Raw genomic sequence first — 16,799 nt, forward strand, 5'->3', positions numbered from 1 at the left:
AATCCAGTTACATGATCAAAATACTTAGCATCCCCAAGTAAAACTTTTTTTTCACTGTACGCTTGTCTATATTTCTCTTTTGGAACTAAGCTTAATATAAAAATGTCCAGCAACAATGATTTCAGTGATTTTTGCAATGACTAAAAAGGAAATAGTGCTAATAATATTGTTTGGTATTGGTCAGGTATTTTTTTTTTTAATCTCATTCACTTTTTTTTCCAGGGTAGTTTATCATGAAGTAGCAGAAATGCTTAGTAGCATAAAATGAGATGTCAAGAATGCTTTTGGAAAACTCATGATTAAAAGCAATTGAAACAATAAAATGTTTTGATAACCTGTTTTCCTTCTGTGTTTTAGGTTCTGAACCTCTTCTTGGCCTTGCTTTTGAGTTCCTTCAGTTCTGACAATCTTGCTGCCTCTGATGATGATAATGAAATGAACAATCTCCAAATTGCTGTGGGACGGATGCAGAAAGGAATCGATTTTGTTAAAAGAAAAATACGTGAATTTATTCAGAAAGCCTTTGTTAGAAAACAGAAAGCTTTAGATGAAATTAAACCTCTTGAAGATCTAAATAACAAGAAAGACAGCTGTATTTCCAATCATACCACCATAGAAATAGGCAAAGATCTCAATTATCTCAAAGATGGAAATGGAACTACTAGTGGCATAGGCAGCAGTGTAGAAAAGTATGTCGTGGATGAAAGTGATTACATGTCATTTATAAACAACCCTAGCCTCACTGTGACAGTACCAATTGCTGTTGGAGAATCTGACTTTGAAAATTTAAATACTGAAGAATTCAGCAGCGAGTCAGATATGGAGGAAAGCAAAGAGGTAAAAATGTTTAAATAAGGACATATTTTGGTGTTACGTATTTCTTTTACTTTAAAATTGTCAGACATTTTAAAATTATATGTTTTCTTCCTGCAAGAATATAGGAAATATCTATTGACACATCTGTTACAAAGTTGGTAATGGCTAAGTTAATAATAGATTAAAATATAGCTAGACAAAGAATATGCTGATTCATTTTTCAAATACCATGTTGAATTATTGATAATAATATACAGATTAATATAAATTTTCTAAGTATTTTATAATAGTTTTAAATTTGTGAAAATGCCTCAGTTTGTCCACTTTCTTCCCTATAATTTGCCCACAACGGTGGTTTTTGTACATATTGAAAAAATACTTTACGGAGAGTAGATCCAGTTCTCATCTTGTTACATTTTTGGCTCTTATCAAATACTTCATAAAATCACATTGGGATGTTGACTTGATATTTACATATTATTTCATGTTTCCTGAAGTCAGCAATTTTTTTTAAGGAAAATAGGTTATTGAGGAGAAATCACACTAAAAGTATGTTTAACCATGCTGAGACCAGTGCTTCCTGTTTTAACAAACAGAAAGTCTTAATATATTCTAGAACGTAAAATTCTGACTTTACCAACTCAGTATTTCTTGGTAGTTTAACGTGTTCTCTGACTTATAAGAAAAGTATGAGTACTAGAGTGTGTTTTTGTTTGTTTGTTTATTATTGTAGGTTAATAAAAGTTGGAGGTAAAGAGATAAAATTTAAAACCTTAATATTTAATTGCTTAACTATATAAAAATGAAGACAAATTTCCCAGAAATTAAAGCTTGCATTAAGAAACAATAACAATAGTCAAAAACAAAGATTTTTCCCTTTCTCATTTTAATTGTTTGGCAGGGAGTAGAAAGGTATCTATTACTGTTATCATTCTTAAAAAGAAAAGATGATACTGAGGAATTTGGGCACTGAAAGGTAAATTTTAAGTAGTTTAACACACTTGTGATAATTAGAGATCAGTTAAATTTATGAGGAAAATATAGTTGTAAAAAGAAAAATAGAAATTTCCGACAGTATTTCTAGATTCATTTGATAAAATTACTAATGAATATAGTATTTTTCTTTCTTGCCTGCTTATAAGGTTGGTAGCATTGCTAAATCAGTGATTAGGTAGAAGTAGATGTTAATGTGAAACATTTAAATATTGGCACTAAATATTAAGATATAAATGGCAAGACCACTAGTTTCACAAAGTAAGAGATTCAAGAAGAAAGTAGTGAAACCTGATAGTCTGGGGGAAAGAATTACTGTCGTTACTGAACTTAAATTTTTACTAACTAGACCATTATTTAAAAATTGAATGATATCTTAAGATTGTGTTAATAAAATTTGGGTTGAGCAAAGTTAATTGGGTATAATACTTATGCTGTAAGTGTGGAGTGGCCCAATTTCTTATATCATTTACAACTAGAAGCTGAAGTCAGTATTTAGAAAATAGAATTAGGACATTACCATTTTAATGCATATTTTCCTCTCATTATTTTGACAGTATATCAAATAGTGGATATTTCCCTTATAGTCAGTTTTTATTTTCATATGTTTATTTTAGGGTGTCATAAATTAAGGGTGAACTATGAAGAATCAAATGTTGAAGCCATCAGATAGTCTAATCTTTTATTTAGCTAGTTTTGAGTACCTTTTGAAGTATGCTTAACTTGACACGCATTCTTCCTAACTTTCAGAAATGTTAAAGCCTCACGCTCTCCAAAAGAACATGTGTTTTGCCTCATCTCTTAGTTAACTCTGAATTAAGTACTCCAAAATAATGTTTGTGAACTCAGTGTATCAGAATTGGAGGTTTAGAACCCATCTGCCAGTTGGAAGCAGAAGGAATTATATTATTGAACTGTGGAATCCCTTCAGTACTTTCCCACCATAGAGATTATTACCTTAGTGTTAGAGGTTATTTGAAGGAACTATTAATTCTGGCTTTATATCAAACTTTCTAGATATAAATTTAAAAACTAATGAAGGATTAGGATAATAACCTAGGAAAGGAATTTGTGTAAGTATTAATCTTTCAGAATTTTACTTGGTAGCTCTATACTAGAAAATGAAAGAGAATTGAAACAATTATTGAAGAATTTCAAACACTAACGCTTGAAATGTATTTTAGTATTTCTCTTCTGGTCATTTTTTTTTAAACTGGTGGGATGGGGTTATGCTGTTAAATATCACACAAAGAGTAGTCAGAAATGGTACAAGGCTTATTGCTATTACCTTCTAAATAATTTTTTTTGACTAAAGAAACAAATGAGGCATTTTCCTTTATAAGGTTGGCTAATTGAGTAAACTCAGGTTGTTTAGATGTTTAAAATAAGTCCTTTGCTATGTCTTTGCCAAATGTGTGTGAGTCTTTGACAGTTTTCAGTATATTCTATAGAAAGTGTCATTTAAAATTCATGCCACAGTCATGTGTGCTTTAACTTTTAAGTTATTTTGATTATTGTTAATGTAATTTCTTTTGTGATTTTGAATGATTGATTTTTCTTTTAGAGTTTCTAATAATGTTGAAGCCATACTTGAATGATTATTTTTCGAAGTGAAATTTAGTCGTGCAATATGGTGACCTTCACTGCTTACCATTCTTACTTCTCACAGGGGTAAAATCAAGCTGGAGCCATCAAGAATGCAGCTCTGGTGTTTTTTAACCAGCCAAAGGCTCGTGCCACCACTTTTACCCAGGTTACCCAAGCAAGTTGTACATATATAAATATAATCAGTTTCTAAATGATTTTTGACTGGCCTGCATGTCACTCAGCTATGTTCCTTGCCCATCCATTGGCAGTAACTAAAAACATGCACAGCTGCTATTACGCTGAGTCATTTAAAGCATGGTCAGGCAAGTCTGACAACCCTAACTTAAAAAAATTAAATTTAGCTGCTAATTTTCTTAAATAGATTTTAACAAAACTTATATTCAATGGAAAATAATATTGCATGCCTTTTGGAGTATTTAATTTCCATTTAATGTTACAGAGTTTTGAACATACTAAGGGGCTAAAAGAGAAATGTAGGTGCTCTTTGAAAAATTTGCAGAAAAGCTGTCTGTCCTCCACCTTTAAAAATATGTGTATAACCCCAGTGAGTGTACTTTGTTGGTATTTTTTAAATTTAGTATCATATTAAGTTTTTCTGAAGGATAATCTGCAAATTAAAGCAATCCTTTATATGCAAATTTTCAAAAGGATATTTTAATGTGATAATAATGTAAATGAGTTGGAATGTTTATGTTTTGATTGTTAGCTGCATGGATATAATTTTTATCTGCTTCATTTTAGGGAAAATGGAATTGCTTTATTTAGCAATTGACCAAAAGTATTTTGCATTTAGAACATAATTCCCTTGGACATTTTGTTTATATTTACCTCTAAAACTCCTAGACTGAAAGAAAAGGAAATAAATATTTCATATACCAAGTAATAGTAAGAACTACAATGATCTTGAAAGGCTTATAAATGGTGTACTTATCCTGAAGATAGATCTAGTATCCACCTTCATCCTGTTGACTCTTCAATGCTTTGTGGGTTTTCTCTCCTCTCTAGTTCATCTAGACCTGCTGGGAAACTTCCTCCTGAAGAATATTATTTAAATTTGTCATTATCTGCAAACTCCTATATAGGGAGAGAATCATAAGCTCTTGCTCCTTTGGTATTTTTAAAATGAAAGGACTTCCCTTATTATGCGACTATAACAATAAGTATAACACCATTCTATGCACTCCGTTTAGTGGACTATTCATTTCCTGATCACAGTTTTATGCAAAAATATGTTAACTGATTTCATCATTTTAAAAGAAATGTTAATTAAATACTTCATCACATAGATGTAGTTTCCCTCTCCTTCTGCCATTAAAACTGTAAAACAACGCTAATGTAAGCATATTTGGCTTTTTGAAAGAAGCAGTGATCTTGCTGGATCATTCCTGGATCATTCTTTTATACCTTGAAACAAAATATTCTATCACTGGCACTCCAGATTCGTGAAACATAATGCTTATATATTGGAGCAGTGGTATATAAAATGAGATCCAAGGTGTGTAATTGTTCACACTTAAACACAGATGCACATATACTAAAGGACTAGAGGAAATTATTTTTTTCCTATTATGTGCTAGTTTTTCAGAAAAGTGTGAAATCTGGGCTCTTTAGGATTATGACTTATTTTTCCCAGTTTCTTGAAAAGAGGCAAGGTTATTAGTCTTTGAGTATCCCATTTGTCAAGTTCTTGTGTAGGAAGATGTTTGAAAGCAACAATCAGAAAATTATCTATTAATGTATCTAGGAATTTTAGCTGGAGTAAATGCGGTGGAATACAAACTAAGCAGGAACTAGTTTTTTTATTCTTAGCCTTCACATTATTGCAATTTCTTATTTCCTTTAAAAAGTCTCAGATCCTCCTTCAGGAAACACTGTCCACTCCCTAAAAGAATATACTAAATTTCAATACAGGAGATTGGAAGGGGGACAAAAGGTTTGAGCAAGCAATGGTGGATGGGCTCAATAGGAACCCATCTATGATTTTATCTTGTGTGGTCCTGATGGGAAGTTTTCCAGTGGGATAGTGATTAAAGAGGGGAAAAGGTTCTAAATATTTTTAATATAAGAACAAAATGAGCCAAAAACTTATATCTTTGGGGCATGGTAATCTAATGAGGGGTAAACCATCATGACATAAGAGTCCCTCTTGCTATTCCAAGAAAGATGAAAAATCTTGCGATTTTTGTTTTCAAAATCTTTATAACATATCCATTGTAAACACTAAAATCACTCTCTAGATAATATAGTATAATGAGAATGATTATTTTGACTTTGCTATCTTTCTTATTAAAAAATAACACCAACAATTCATTTCTAATATGAATGTTTCACTCTGGCCTTAAGCCCATTCAAAACAAGCAAGACCATCACTTTCATTGTTCTGTTGTTAACATTTTTTATATAAAATGACCTAGAGCTCCTTATGTACAGGTTAGCAGTAGGATCCATGCAGAACAAAGGATTGCTCTTCTTGGAGACCAAAATAGTTAGATATGGAATACCTGATTTAATTGATATTTAACGTTATTTGTTTTTTTAAATCCAAAATTTTAAATTAAGTTAGATTAGAATATTCCTCTCTTTTTCTAAATCATATAAAAATATTTACTAATTATATTTTCTTAAATTAAGTATCTTAGCTACATAATAAGAAAAACGTGCCTATGAAAAACTTAATAGGAAATGATGTTTTCTCTTCCTTTTTGTGTTGTGATTACTTGAAAAAACAATTTACTTCTGTTTACTTACATTTGCTTTCTGAAACTAGAAATATGAGTTTTACACTTTGGTGTTTTACAGTAATTTATCACTGATGTGAAAATTATAAGTTTGAAGTATAGTATTTAGAAACACAAAATGAAATATTCCATCTTGACTTTTTATTCAGTCATTAAGCAAAATATGATTCTGTCTTGCTTAACTCATTTGACTATAATTTTACCCAACAGTTAGAAAAATGCCAGCAGATTTTCAATAGGAAGAGCTCTATAATAGTATTTCCAGAACCGGGCTCGGTGGCTCAGCCTGTAATCCCACGCCTTTGGGAGGCTGAGGTGAGTGGATTGCCTGAGCCCGCGGGTTCGAGACCCGCCTGGGCAGCGAGACCTCATCTCTATGATAAATCAAAAAATCAGCTGGGCGTGGTAGCGCGCGCCTGTAATTCCGGCTACTTGGAAGGCTGAGGCGGAAGGATAGCCAGAGCCCAGCAGGTCGAGGCTGCGGTGGCCGGGAGCGGCCACTGCACTCCAGTCTGGGTGACAGTGAGACTCCAACTCAAAAAAAAAAAAAAAAAAAATAGTATTTCCACTCTAAATTAGATAGTTATCATTGCTCTTCAGAGCAAATAAAATTAGCTAGTCCTGTTTGATTTCTTTGCTATCTTGACATTGGAAGATATCGATATTTTGTTAAAGTTTAGACAAAGGCTTTCACAGTGTCATTCAGTCCAGTTGTTTCCTGATAACTGTTTCATGTAGTGATATACATTTCACAATTCTAATTGGTGAGTTTTCACTAGAGTTAGGTTGATCATAATTATGACCTTAACTGAAGCTGAAGATTTTTATATTCTTAACTTGATTCATCTGATTTTTTATGGGTTTTTACACATTTTAACTGCTTTACACATTTTGGGTTGATGTTATCAAGACAAGTTTTATAAATCAGAATTTCTTGCCTATGTCTCATGATTATTGCTTGAAGAAAACTTTTTGTTCTTGAAATATTCCAGTACGTGTTTAGCTCTACTCTACATGAAAGCATATAAGAATTATGAATGTAACTTGAATTAATACTAAAGTTCATGGTTATGAAATACGGAAATCAGCACCACAGCACTATCTTGAACTAAATATCTTGCAATATTTAATTACATATCTAGTCTTCTAAATGTTTTAAATTGATAAAGTTTGAGTTTATATGTGAACCATCTAAGAAATTCTGTAGGGAATCCTGGTAGAATGGGGCAAAGAAGACCTAGAGTCCAACCACTGGATTCACTATGACTTTGGGCAAGGTGATTGAACCGACATTTCCTTCTCTAAATAGATACTGAATTCACTGATGTCAAGTATCAGCAAGCAGCTTAGAGTCTTTGTTATTTGTCAATCAAGTACCAGAGGTGTAAAAGTATTCAACTGATACATGTGAACAGATCCTGTGCTGCCCCACTTCAGGAGAAGATGGGAAAGGATGAGCTTGCCACTTTTTAAAATGTTCCATTTACCACTGGCCATAGATTTATATATAGAGAGTGAAAAGAGGGAAAATATTCCCAAATGATCTCCTGATTCCAGAGTGATACTGCAGTTCACCTCATAGACTCATCTTAGGTCTGAATAACTGGCAGCCTGGTTTTGAGATGGTACTCCTGGTTCTAAGAGTTGTTGATCAAATTCAGAATCTTGAAGGATTTTTATTACTCTGTAAGTAAGAGAATCTTATTTTTATTCTTTGAATGTGAAGGTGTCAGATAGGAGATATTAGAAGTAGTCAGTAGTTGGTAAAAGAGTGACTGGCCATTCATTCATTTACTCCACAAACATTTATTAAGCAAAAATTTTGGTGATAGGTGCTAAGACACAAAGATGGCAAAAATATAATCTTGGCCTCCCAAAATTAAGTCTGGAAACACAAAGTACTTTTAAATTGTACTTTTGAAAAAGTAACGACATGACCTTTAGACAGACACATATTTGGCTTTAGGAAAGAAAAAATCTATTAATTCTACATCAGAGCTAAGGCACTGCACTAAATGAAAGGGAACAATGTTCATTCCCCTATTTTTAATATGATTTAAGTAAGAGAAAATACCGGAATGCCCTTTGCAATTAGAATTTCTGGGGGAAAGGAATAAAAAGCAATTTTTAAAAACTCTCTAGATGACTTTCAATTTCAACAAATTCTGACTGATATTCTCTAATTTTAACCTTGGATCAAACAAGTTAGTGAATTTTTAATTTGCACAAGCAATTCAAAAGAGGTACCTGAATTATGATTCATCCATCCATTCATTCAATATTTAGTGAAAGGTATTTTGGTAATTCTTCGTACTGAGCTATATTTGCTATGTCATCCACAGGTTCTAGAGTGCATGGTTCCTGCCCCAAAATGTCTTTCAAGCAGGTCAGGGATTACAGAATCCATCTGTTGGAAACACTTTGACCCATACTTTATCAAAGGAAAAGATGCTTGATAAGCCACAAAAAGAATGATGGACAGGCAGCCTAGTGTGCATTTTGTGGGTGAATATGGGATGGAAGAGGTTAAATTCAGATTTGTTGAAGTGACTGAAAAAAAGCAGGGAAGCATAATTGCCGCAAAGTAGTGAAGAAGAAAATGGTTGTGCTGACGCAAGTCTTCCTGAAGTCATTTAAAGTACTAGCAACCCAGCTACTTGGTAACTGGAATGATAGTTGGTGTTACAGGGATCCTTTGGAAATTTTGTATATTTTGAAAAAGATTTCCTGTAATGTGTTGTCTGGTGACACCTCCCAATCACTGTCAAGGGCTAGCCTTCATTCTGTTATGAAGTCTTTCATCCATTTATTCACCCGTCCATTCATTTTTTTAAACAAAATTTATTGAGTACATGCAACATACTTAGCACTGATATAGGCTCTGAAACAGTCATTCAGCAATGCCAGCCTGAGCATGTGTAGAACCCTGAACGTGAATCCTCTTTTTTTCCCCCCTTGGACTAACCCCAAGTCTTACCACATTCTGTGTTTACAGTGTGATCCTTATTCCTAAGTGGAATGCTTATTTGTTGTTTCTTATTGTGGGCTGTCTATAGTTAGAGCAGACATAACTAGGCTTCAGTTTTTCTGATTACCAGTGCTATGTTTCAACATCCTGCAAATGACAAGATCAGTATTATCAGGTTCCTAATCTGCAACAACTTCACGTGAATTAGAAAGACTGAAGCGAGAGGGTAATTCAGTCATGTCTTAGTCAATTACATGTATATAAAGATACCTATACTTATCTAAGAAAGAGTCCAACCCAAAGATAAAGAATAGAAAATTTTAAAAAGTTTAAAAATTAGAATATTTGTAATCAATCTCATGTAATATTTCATCTTAGAACAAATACCTTCAAATTTTGCTGACAAAGGTATGATTATTTGTGAAATGCCTGATAATATTGTAATATACCGGATAAGTAGAAAAATAAATCACCAACATTATAATATATAATCTTTGAACTTACTATTTTGGACAAATGAAAAAATAATCCCCAAATTAATTCAAAGGAGACAGAAGTGTCTAATATTTATGCCTATATTATTGGTATTGTTAAATTTTATGAGACAAAACCATTTTCAATCTCATTTATATTATACATCGATATTTTTTACTTCATCGGCACCATTATGCTAAGTAAATATTTTATGTAAAAAACAGTGTTTTCATAAAACCAAGAAACCATTTTCCTAGGGAAATTTGATATGATAACCCTTATCCCAAATATGAGTATAACATTTTCAGTACTGACTACAGCACCCATTTTACTCTAGTTTAACATACTTCAGAGTGCATTTTATCATGTGCTTATCTATCATCCTTTTTACAAAGTAGCACTTATCAGCTCAACCATTTCCTAATGTTATGTACTAATGGTAATAACATTGTAACAGGTCCGAGAATGCTGTGGCCCAAACTACTCTGATTCCATGTGGCACTCACACCTGGCCCTGCATCATTCTTGTAGCATTTTAAGACCAGGTTAAAGACTGGGATCCTTTCATTTATGCTGATCCCAAGAATGACCTGACCTGGCTAAAGATCATTGCATTTCAAGATGTAAGATAACTTCTATTATATTTTTATTTTTGCTGATATTTGATTTAACCGGAAGGAAAACAAAAGAACAACTAAAGATTCATTTCTGCCTGTACAAACTGGACAGGTAAGAGTGCCAGAGTAACAAGTAGTTTCCAAATGCACAATGAATCACAGGAGTGCATTGGCCAAAGAGAATGCAAAATATCAGCTCTTGCTATATAGCTAACAATGTGCTGCTCTTTTTGGAATTAGAAAATTGTAGAACATACTTAATAACAACCAGTGGTATATGTTTTCATGTCAATGAAAAGTGGATAAATTTAGATTGTTGCTGTTTATGTGCATTTGATCAAATCTTTTCTGCATTTGACATGAAAATACACTCGTGCAGCTTTAGTTGGTTGGGTCACAATTTTAGAATGAAACAAACTATACCATTTGCAAACAAACATACAGAAGCAAGATCACGGATGACAATATGACTCTGACAGCTTACATAAGCTTTTTGCAGGACTTGATTTCAGAATATCGATACATGGACTCAAACAAAAGTCATTTCAGTTGTTAGCACCATATTTTAAAGAAAAAAATTCTCCTGTGGTGCTGTATCTAATCTTGTGACCCCCCACCTTTACCAAAGCGGATTGGCATTATGTTTCAGTTATTCTTAAATTACAGATCAAGAAAATACATACAGAAGACTGGGGGGTACGCCTAATGAGTTTTTCATATTTAAATTAAAGAAAATAATTACAAGATTTTCTGTGGGATTGATTTTCAGAAGCTAAATGCGACTAGTTCATCTGAGGGCAGCACAGTGGATATAGGAGCTCCCGCTGAGGGGGAACAACCTGAGGTGGAACCTGAAGAGTCCCTTGAACCTGAAGCCTGCTTTACAGAAGGTAAGCAAATCAGTGCCATGTATGGTCACTAGTCTCCTCTGTCAACTCTTGTCAATCTTTATCTATCTATCTATCTATCTATCTATCTATCTATCTATCTATCTATCTATCTGTCTCTCTACCTCTGTCTATCATCTGTCTATCTTTCTGTCTCTCCATCTCTCCATCTATCATCTATCTCTGTCACCATCATCCATCTATCTAGGACTTGCCTGTATCTATATACCAACTCTTCACTTATTTACTTTTTTTTTTTTTTTGCATTTTCTATATCAAAACAAAGGCAATTTATAAAAAGGCAAAACTTAATTTATGTAATTAGTTATTTTTTATTTTGGTGAATCCTTTTCAACTCTAAGAAATGCCACTAACTGACTTTTCAGTGGCCTTCTAGAATATCTTACAGGAGAGAAAGCCAACTCATATATTTCACTATATTTTAAAAATAAAATAAAAATATAATAAAGTAAAATAAGTAATTCATCATTTACTGTTTTGTCATATTATAATGGGTACTAATTGATAAGTGCACATTTAAATCTGTCCTTGAATAACAGTTCCCTATATCAGTGAAGGTCAAATACTTTTTTATTTCTGAACAAAGATAGATAAAAATGCCAAGATATGCTATGAGTCATATGATATGGAGCAATATGTCATTGGAATAATCTCAAAAGGGTTTCTGAAGAAAGCTAAAATTATATTATTTGAAGCATGGGTCAGTTATATATTGTAATAATAATGGTGTGTATCAAACTACCAGAAACCCTGGGCTTTAAGCTACTTTTCTAGACTTAACTCCTAATTCTTTCTGTGCAGCTTGTAGACTTTCCTGCCACTAAGTTTTGCTTGTATCATTGTTTCTCCATTCTTATAGTCTCATTGTTCTAGATATGATTCTTATATATCCTTCAAGATCTAGCCCCAAATCCACTCCTCCATAAAGCTCAAAAATTTAATATTACCAAAGAACCCTCATAATACTTTGTTTTGTGATAATTATTACTTTCTCTAACCATAGAATTCTTAAACAAACTTCCCCAACTTGAAATGCACATTCTTTGAGGGGAAGGCTATGTTTTACATGTTATAGTGTTATAATTTGTCCAACACTATTATTTGACTATAGCAGGTATTCAGTAAATATTTGTTGAAGAGCTTTTGATCTAGTAGTTCACAAATTATAGAAAGTTATTTATTAGATTATTACTGATAGTGGCCAGAATTAAAGCAACCTAGTCAATAATAGTGAAATAGCTATATAAATTATTGTAATCTTATTTAGAGAAGTATCATGAAATCTTTCACAGATCTATTTACTTGTTAATAGGATGAGAAATATTTATGTTATACCAGTAAATGAACTAATCAGAATTCATATATATATATTTATATTCCATATAAAGTGGAATAATACTTATATGATAAAGGGAGAATGGAAATTATTTTTCTTTTGTTTCTTCTACTTTTGCATATGTTATAGTAATATAATGTAATCCATTATTATAGTCCTAAACACAAAATTAAATATTTATTGAACAAACCCTTAAAAAGTCATTCGGATGATGTTGATTTCTATAAGTGGAAGCCATCTTAAAAAGTAATTTACAATGTGTTATCAGGCAGTAATGTAGATGAATCTCAGACTAACACAAGCATATATAATCAAAGAATCATTATTTTTTCTTCCTTAACTCTCACATACTTTAGACTGTGTACGGAAGTTCAAGTGTTGCCAGATAAGCATAGAAGAAGGCAAAGGGAAACTCTGGTGGAATGTGAGAAAAACTTGCTATAAGATAGTGGAGCACAATTGGTTTGAAACCTTCATTGTCTTCATGATTCTGCTGAGTAGTGGCGCTCTGGTAGGTGATGCATTATCTACTTCCACATCTTTTACCTGAAATCTTTTCCCTTTCCCTTTAATTAACCGGATATTACCCATTTTAAAAATAAGGTGTTTGTGAGAATGAGAGAAACCATGTGTCCTGTGTCCAGCACTGTGAGAAGGGCTCAATAAATAGCAACTTTTATTGCTCTGGTTGGAGTAGTCCTCAGATGGAATCAAGCTCAGATCATTATGGTTTCTTGTAATGTTTAAAGAAGGATCTTTTCTGACTTTTAATCATTAGAGGCAGTTATATTAAGAATGGCTATGTAACTATGATGTGAGATTATCAACTAAATATCAGACTGCTTAACCTAAGCTCCAGGCTGCAGGGAATTCATCTGTCTTGTTCACATGGTTTCACTATTGCCAACTACAGTGAATGGTAAATAGTAGACTAACTTAATTACTGACTAGTAGAAAAGTAAAAGCATTACAAAGTTAATTTATGTCTAATTTTATTCAATGAATTGATCAATTTGGTCAAATATTAACTAATATAATAAAAATAGTGTGACCCATTTTTCCAACTTGTGATGCAAATGTGGTTTCATTTCTTTTATTGTTTCAGTTAGTTACTAGAGAGTTTGGTGAGTTGATTTCATTAGCAGAATTACTGCATTTCATCTGGAGGTCTCTACACCCACTTCTGACTTGACTAAGAATCCTGTGTGTTGCCATGTATAGGTCCAAAGTGGGTCAGCCTTGCTTTCTGATGCTAAGCAGAAAAGGAACTGTGAAGTTCCATCAGCGACTAGTCCTTGCTATAGTAACTCTTGGTTCTCAATTACACTAAGCCAAAGCTCACAGAAGTGCACGAAAGTGCTGGCCCGGTCACTGGTTCCCTTGTGTGGAGCACTGGTCGCAAGTCCTGATCATTCTGGTCTCTAAAAAAGAAACATTTCCTTTGTCTTTGATCCAGGCCACCAGATCTCCCTGATAATTTTTTCCTGTAAGAAGATTGAGTTAGATAAATGATCTTTTCATTACAGAAGGCTGAGAGGTTCCTGCAAATGAGTTCTCTACCCTTTCCGAAGGCCTCTGCAAAATTATGTCAGTAAGAACTTCCAGACATACATATCACACACACACAGAAAGAGAAATAAAGAGAGATGGAGAGAGAAAGAGGCAGAGAAAGTGAGAGATGACAGTCCTTTCCCTTTTCCTCAGTAAGGGGTCTCCTTGCCTCATACTTGCATTCCAGTGAAGCTGTACTAAACAAAACAGATCTGCTCCCAGGTGACTTTTTACCTCCTGCTCTAGAGAGAAGCAGCTGGCAGTATCTCAGAAATGTTAAGTTCTTTTGGGGTACTCTGATACCAAAGTTTAAAAGTTATTTGAATTCCTTTGTTGACTGAAATGCCCAGTCAATAGTAATTTGTATACATATAAATATAAAGTAAAATGCAGCCAGAGGAGACACTAAGCCTTTCTGCCTCAGGCACCCGATAAGAGGTTTGCATCATTTTCTTTTTTAAGAAAACATTAGTTAGAGGATGTTTATGACCATAAAACTTAATAGAATTTTTTCACTTACAGGCCTTTGAAGATATATATATTGAGCAGCGAAAAACCATTAAGACCATGTTAGAATATGCTGACAAGGTTTTCACATATATATTTATCCTGGAAATGCTGCTAAAGTGGGTTGCATACGGTTTTCAAGTGTATTTTACCAATGCCTGGTGCTGGCTAGACTTCCTGATTGTTGATGTGAGTATTCTGCAGTGTCCTGTTTCCTTTCTTGGCATGTGATGATATGGACTAGTCCTGGCAATGATGCCTGGCACATAGTAGGCACTTAGTAAATAATGTACTTGCCCGAACAGAAATGATGTTTCCCATTTTCCAGTGAAAGGATGCCCCAAAATGCCTTTTGCCAGTTTAAATACGTACACTTTCATAGATGAAACAAATGACATTGTATTATACTTATTGATTTGGTTTCAGATTAAATATTTGAAATTCCAAGTTATATAAAATAATGTATCAATTTAGACATTTTACTTGTTTGACTTTCATATTTTCAAAATAACTGTATGTAAATTCTTAACAGGCATCGTGGACATTAGTGTCTTTGCCATTGCCAGAACCTGCTGAGAAATATTTGTTATACAGATGAATTATTAATTACAAGGAAATTTAAAAGTTCAAAAAACATAACTTGATATGTAAGATGGTAGAAAGGAATGTGTTAGTGACCAGGTTTTATTAAACTATATTGGTGTTAACATAAAGTAATATGGAGAGCCAGAAAATAAGAGGGTTTTCTGATAACTGAATATGAAGCAAATCTATTAACATATAAAGCTTACATGCAGAATTACACTAAAAGTCTTCTGACAATAAAAGAAGACAATAAATAATATTTAATTACATATGCTTGAACATTACAAATAATGGGAAATGCACCAAAACTATAACCATTCTTTGGTTTGTATAATGGGATTATGCATAACACTATTTCTCTACTCTATTTTTTTGTATGTGGTTCTGATAGTTTGGCAAATTTATAATAAAATATCTGTCATTTAATATATCTATGTAAGGATAAAGGCATTAAGTCAACACTATTTAAAGAAACTCAAGGAAAGTCTAGTCATCAAGTGCTAATGCTCATGTTACCTAAACTACCCTGATATTTACCTTTTTAGATTTAAGAGAACTATTATGATAATATATTGAACTGCTTAATACTTTGCTTTAAATCAAGCATACTTATTATTCATCTACTTTTGTTGTGAAGGATACAAATATAAATGTCATTTTTCCTGGTCCTGTGGGTGCTTACATCAAATAGTGAGGGCAGATATATATATAATGACACGCTGACACCCATATTAGAAGCACCATTCCCTTCATTTGAGGAAGGAGGAAGGGCTTCATGCAGGAAGTGGAAAGGGAGCTAGAGTTACAGTGATGAAAATATCAGCAGGCACAGATGAGAAAGGACACCACTGTGCTAAAACATCCATGCATGACATGCAGGGACAGTTCCAGAAACAAGAAGCAGTTCTCCAGGGCAAACATAGAGTGCCAGAGGATGAGGGGAGGGGTTTGTAATTGGATAATAAGGTAAGAAAGGTAAGTTAGAGAAGAATTTGAAGAACCTGAGAAGCCATCTAAAGAAATTTGAACTTACAAGTTAAGTAAAAGGGAAGCCATTGAAGAATTACAGTTATGGAAGTGACATGACCAGCTTGTTCTTTTAGGAAGAGAAGCTTAGTGGGGGTGTGAATGATGGAATAGAAAGGGGATTATTTAGGAACCAAAACACCAATTAAAAGATTGCTGCATTACCCAAGAAGAAGGCTTAAAATGTATCTCCTTTGCACATTTAGCCACAAAAGTCATTGAAAATTAGATATTTTACCACCTCTTTTAATCAGCCAATAAATACTACCCCTGCTCAGAATATTTTCTTATGTCTAACGTTTATCTTTCATCCTTTAACTTATGCCTGTCTCTTTTTGGTTCTGTCTTCAGAGAAGGTAAAGTACTACAGGTCCTCATATCTTATATACAGAAAATCTTCACAATTCATGATAATTCAGTAACTATTTTTCAATTATCTGTGAAGAGGGGACTTCAAAGCCTAAAAGTTTAGATTTTACAGTAACTATATGAACATGTATGATACGATTTTATAGCTCATGTTTTTTCTGTATTCAGAGGTTTCACTTTCAGATTTGCACGTGAAAAATTATTTTGGATAAGTCCTTTTTTTGTAACAGTTTTCTATGTGCTTCACTTATTTTTCTTAAAAATATATTTTTCAAGTTATCTATTAATGCCATACTCTTAAAA

At 33.1% G+C, this 16,799-nt stretch overlaps 1 protein-coding gene across 1 annotated transcript in view; it reads left to right on the plus strand.

The window, feature by feature from the left end:
- Positions 1 to 16,799, plus strand: part of SCN2A (sodium voltage-gated channel alpha subunit 2) — a 138,318-nt gene that overhangs the window by 101,050 nt on the left and 20,469 nt on the right. The window contains exons 18-21 of the mRNA XM_021713178.1: positions 358 to 837; positions 10,984 to 11,104; positions 12,815 to 12,969; positions 14,532 to 14,705. Coding sequence (XP_021568853.1) covers positions 358 to 837; positions 10,984 to 11,104; positions 12,815 to 12,969; positions 14,532 to 14,705 — 930 coding nt within the window. The remainder of the gene's footprint in view (positions 1 to 357; positions 838 to 10,983; positions 11,105 to 12,814; positions 12,970 to 14,531; positions 14,706 to 16,799) is intronic.

This window comes from Carlito syrichta, unplaced genomic scaffold (genome assembly GCF_000164805.1).
Source record: "Carlito syrichta isolate Samal-C Ts95f unplaced genomic scaffold, Tarsius_syrichta-2.0.1 Scaffold304334, whole genome shotgun sequence".
Taxonomy (NCBI): Eukaryota; Metazoa; Chordata; class Mammalia; order Primates; family Tarsiidae; genus Carlito; species Carlito syrichta.